The sequence below is a fragment of the Protobothrops mucrosquamatus genome, unplaced genomic scaffold (genome assembly GCF_001527695.2).
Source record: "Protobothrops mucrosquamatus isolate PMUCROS unplaced genomic scaffold, P.Mucros_1.0 scaffold_3, whole genome shotgun sequence".
Taxonomy (NCBI): domain Eukaryota; kingdom Metazoa; phylum Chordata; class Lepidosauria; order Squamata; family Viperidae; genus Protobothrops; species Protobothrops mucrosquamatus.
In genome coordinates, this window is record NW_015386079.1 from 743169 (window position 1) to 748597 (window position 5429).

A 5429-nucleotide genomic window follows, 5' to 3' on the forward strand; every position below is an offset into this window, starting at 1 on the left:
GTGTTTAGCAAAACCCAAATATGTCATTTCACCAAAAGAACCTTACCAAATGTAAAGCATAGTGGTGGAAATGTTAGGATTTGGGGCTGCTTTGCTGTTTCAGTGCCTGAGCCGGTCACCATCATGGAATCCACTATGAATCCTTCATTATACCAGAGTGTGCTTGAGGATAATTTGAGAGCAACTGAAAGTAGACCTTGCAAAATGAAAATGGCCCTAAATATTCCAATAAGTTCATCAAAGAATGGTCAGGGAAAAAGACAAGGAATAGAGGGTTCTGACATGGTGAAGTCAAAACCTGGATTTAAATCCTATTGAGATGCTATGGTGTGATTTCATGCAGGCTGTGCATGCAAGAAACCCTCCAAACATCACATAGTTGGGGAAAAAATCTGCATAGAGGAGTGGGAAAAAATTTCTCCCAGTCAATGTCAGAGACTGGTAGTTATAAGAAATACCAACTTGAAGGTTTTTTTTTCTGCCAAGAGGCAATATCAGTTGTTAGAACCAAGAGTTTACAGTACTTACTTATTCCACAGAATTAAATGATGTATATGTCAATTTTTGTTGAATAAATGATTGCAAAGTCCATTTTTAATTCAATTATACCATCCTTATCTTTATATACTGTTTGAATGAAAATAAAATATTGCTATATTCAAATATGTATAAAAAAAGAAAAAAAATAGATGGGGTGTACTGAGTTCTTCACATGACTATGTGTTCAGAATTATTCACAATAACAGCCAAAAAACTCTGGTTCTATTTAAAATTTATGGCAGTTTAACGGTCGAAATAAGCCAACAGTCATCCAAACATTAAACTGTATTTTATTTTAGTTATGGCTTTTAATTAGTTTTCACAAACTCCATGTATATAGTATGGCCAGGTTAAGACTAGATAATAATAGCTAGCTCCTAGAAGCTGTTCTTATCATTCTAAAATATGGGTTAGATTTTGCACCACATAAATCCCTGAGCCATTCAACTTCAAAGGAAAATTCACACACACATTTACTTCTGTTGAAAACTGAAAATAGTTTCACACTGCAGATTTCTGCAATCATTTTTTGAAACAAAAAGCTTTGAAAGAATGCAATCTGCATAATAACATTCCCAAAACAAGTCTGATTCAATTTTCTGTTCACATAAAACTTGTAATAATCAACTATGTACTGACAATACAGCCTACATCCATGGAATACACAATCTAAAATACTATATATATAGCTGCCAAAAAAATTAAGAAAAAATCTTCATGTGATCAGCCTAATAACATTATTAAACTCTCATGCTTCTCATGCAATTACAGACAACTAGCTGTTAAAATGTATCTTTTGTTATCAAATTAGTAAATAAAACAGCCAGAGAATATAGCTTCTAAATATATAGTATATATAGTTTCAGCTTAGTTTATCATTCGTATTGCCTCATACATGCAATGTTTCCCCTGTATGTCCAATTGATTTGAAAATAACTTCAATCATATGTTTCTCCTCTAGGCCCTGAAACTACATTGCCCAGACTGAAAGCTGAAAGTGGCTGCCTTGTTATTGGGCCTGACAGAGGAGGCTACAAGTAAGAGAAAAGGAATAGAAAACAATAAACAAAGAGACAAGAATAAGAAGCCAGTAACAGAAATAAAGCACTTGAAATGAAACAAAGCAAGAGATCTTAAATTCTGGCAGTAGGATTAGTACTAGTAACAGAACTACTGAATAGCAAAACCAAGGACTTATATACTTATTTGAAGGACAAGGTACAGATATTTTGGAACAAAGTGAATTCTAGTCTTACTGAAATTGTATCTGCACAGCAACCATGATGTTGTCCAAGTGTCATGTTTTCTTTTTTTATGAGATTTTCCTAATTGCATGCCTGATTGTACAATATGTACAGAATGCAGCCAGAAAATTTGTGTTTATATTAATGAGCATTATTTTTTTGCAAAATTGACTATTTAAAAGAAATAAAATTTGGAGAACACTGAAATCTGACACAATGCAAATATTTATAATTTTAATTCTCTGAGGAAAAAAATTTTTTTTTCAATAAATAACAGTTCATTCTCATTAATTATCCTAATTCATTCTAAAGCATAGAATCTATAGTTTTTGTGCAGAAAATGGGAGAGTAGCTTATTAAGTGAAAAGACTACTTGCTTACTAATTAACATTAAGTAAGCATTTTTTGAGATATGACAATCCCTCCAGATACTTTACATTAAAAACTGAATATGAATATAGTCATACTGAAATACTTTATATTTCAAAAGCAGAATAGTCTGAATATAACTGCTTTTGTTAATTAGGTTACTTACAAGTAATTGGGAAATAATTTTAATCTTTATCGAGTCAAACTAATCAGAAATCTGCATTTTAAATTTTTTGAAATTCTTACCAGCACTTGACAGTTTCCTTTCTTGTTCCCATTCCAGTTGCTCTCTTTCTAGTTGATCTTGCCGCTCTCTTTCCTGTTTTTCCCATTCCAATCTCTCCCGCTCTTGTCTTTCCCGTTCTTGCCTCTCTCTCTCTAGGCGTTCTTGCCATTCTCGTTCTCGTCTTTCTCTTTCCTGACGCTCCCTCTCCAGTTGCTCCTGTTCTAATCGTTCTCGTTCCAGTCTTTCTTTTTCTATCCTTTCTCGTTCTAGCCTCTCTCGCTCTAGTCTGTCTCGTTCCAGCCTTTCGCGTTCCATTCTGTCCCGTTCCAGCCTATCCCTTTCCAACTCTTTTTGTCGTTGCTGTTCCTGCAATTGTCTAAAATAAAGAAAATAAGAAGAGTTAAATGAAGTATTTAAATCAGAATAATAGAAACTTGGTCATTATTTTTTAAATATACAGGATGTTATGGTAACAGATTTGGTCTTATATATTTTAAACTATAACCACCACAGTATTTCTTAATTTACTGTTTAGCTTGTTTTTTGATCCAGAATTTATTAGTTAACATAAATAGTGTTCTGCTGCTATTTCCATAATATCTATGGACGGATATTTGTCTGCACAATTCTGTTGAAATTTTTACTAATCACATCTGCAATACTCAAAACTGCTCTGGAGGATAATAGATCTTCAGCATGTAGAACAACATTCCAAATTAAACAGACCTGTTTTAAGGCTGGAGTACTATGTGACAACTTCCATCTTGGAGATTTCTTTTTAAAAGCCCTCTGGACACCCACACAACAGCAGACCCCAAATGAAATGGCAGAATGGAACATACCTAAATCCTAATTCTGCATGCTCGTCATAAAACATTTAAACAGAGGTTTTAAAAGGACACATTCTTTTTTCCCATGTTTTAATTTTTATTAGTTTATCAGACTATAAAACACAAAGGAAAATGAAAATAGTGGGAAATTAGGAGAAGAAAAAGGGAAGAGGAGAGAGTATAAGGTAGAGGAGGGGAAGAAGAAAAAAAAAAGACATGGGCGTCTGATTCTTTTTATCACAGTAGAAGATAACAACATTACAGCCACAAATTCAAAAGCCTCAAGTCTCAAAAATGGTGCAGATCTCCAAAAAATTGTAACAGGCTGTGGTTAAAAAGAGCCTCTTTTAGCTTAATAAAGATAATAATCCCATAAAATGATGAAGAAATGAAAGATATGACTTATTGTCTGTTTGAAAACTAAATTCCAAAATGGCTGCTTTTTTAACAGTAAAGTGATTGGTTCGCCGGCTGCTCTGAAGCACAGCTGCTGAGCCTTCCTGCAGACCGCTGCTGTATGGAGGATCTTGTGGGGTGATTCTAGGACTCTCCCTAACTCAGGAAAAATATATAAACAAAAGGAACATGGTTCTCTTGTTAGTAGTTGAAGAAGCTTTGATCCAGAGGGAACTCCCCTGTGACTGGACCGTCAGCCATGTTCATTGGAAGCCCCAAAAGGGCATTCTTAACAGAACAGCAGAACATAAAAATAGCCAAGTACAGCTTTAAGGAAAACAGAGTTGAAGCATATTGTATTTTACAAATTTAATAAGTAAGTCAAAACATGAGAAATATAAAATTCTAAATTATGCCACAGTCTAAGTCAGTGTTTCTCAACCTTGACAATTTTAAGGCATGTGGACTTCAACTCCCAGAATTCCACAGCCAGCAATGCTGGCTGTGGAATTCTGGGAGTTGAAGTCCACATGCCTTAAAATTGTCAAGGTTGAGAAACACTGGTCTAAGTTATGTTGTACTGTGGTTTTTTTCACTGTTTGGGTTTTTTATTTTTAAAAGTTGTAAATACTTTGTAGCTATCCAAGAAGACAGTTGCTTTGGAGTATACTAGATAATAACTAATGATATCAATGATAATGCCTTCAAGAGTTCAAATAACATTTGAAAGATTATTAGATGGTGTATTATAGGATTAAATATTGTTGGAATATATCCAAAAGAATATATAAAGCTTATAAAGGGGCCCTATAGTAAGAGGAATAAGAGTAATATAATACTTTTAGAATATATGAAATATTAAAACATTGAGAGGGTCTATTTAAATGAAAAGTTTGGATATTTAAAGGTAATGAATTTTGAGAAAACTATGACTGATAAGAGTGGTTTGAATACTGAGGGGAAACTAAGCTTCAATAAGAATCTTGAAAACAGGACATATAATGATTTAATAAGATGACTTTTATAAATACAATGGAAATATGCTGATATTATTATATGCATAAATACTAAAAATGTTTATATTCAACTTGGTTTGTATTGAAAATATTAAGAATTATATTTGTTTAATGTAGACAAAAGGAGAATATTACAGGAAGAAGAGAGGATCAAGAAATATATTACCAACATATTGATTAATTGTAGAAATTAATTATCATTGATTATTTTAAATATATGACCCAGACAACACACTGTTCACGAAGTACTAAAGATTGTTATTGTAAAAAATTAATATTTTTTTAAAAGAGTTTCAAATAACATAAAGAACCCAGTCAAGTATGTGTTATGGCTAGACCACAGGGAATGAAGAATGTTTTTTCTCTTTTTTTTTCTCCCAGATAAAACAGTAAATGTGAAAATTACTCGGCTTGCATTTAAAGTATTTATATAATGTAAAAAGTGTTTATACATTGTAAGGTAACAATTTAAGTTTCTTGTGGTGAAAATAATAAATAACTACATCATGGAAAGTTAGAAAAAGATGTAAACAAAGCTTAGAATGTTAATGCCACACATCATACTTCGGAAGTAAATACCTTTAGATCTGGTAACTTATGCTATATGTGTTCAAGTACTGAATATTCCTTAAAGCAAATATATTGAGAACATGAGAAAAATTAGTAACTGCTGACTTTTTTTGAAACAGATGAAACAAAGTAATATAATGCCTAGCCTAAGAGATTACGCAAGGATGATAAATGCATTAATGCTTAATATTCAGAGCTTTACTCAGACTTACAGTATATTCAACAAATGTAGAGATAT

The 5429-nt window shown here is 32.5% G+C and overlaps 1 protein-coding gene across 2 annotated transcripts in view; it reads right to left on the bottom strand.

Annotated features, from left to right (window-relative positions):
- ENAH (ENAH actin regulator) overlaps positions 1 to 5429 on the bottom strand; it is a 38893-nt gene that overhangs the window by 21391 nt on the left and 12073 nt on the right. For both annotated transcript variants that reach the window (XM_015829551.1, XM_015828867.1), the window contains exon 4: positions 2400 to 2755. In XM_015829551.1, coding sequence (XP_015685037.1) covers positions 2400 to 2755 — 356 coding nt within the window. The remainder of the gene's footprint in view (positions 1 to 2399; positions 2756 to 5429) is intronic.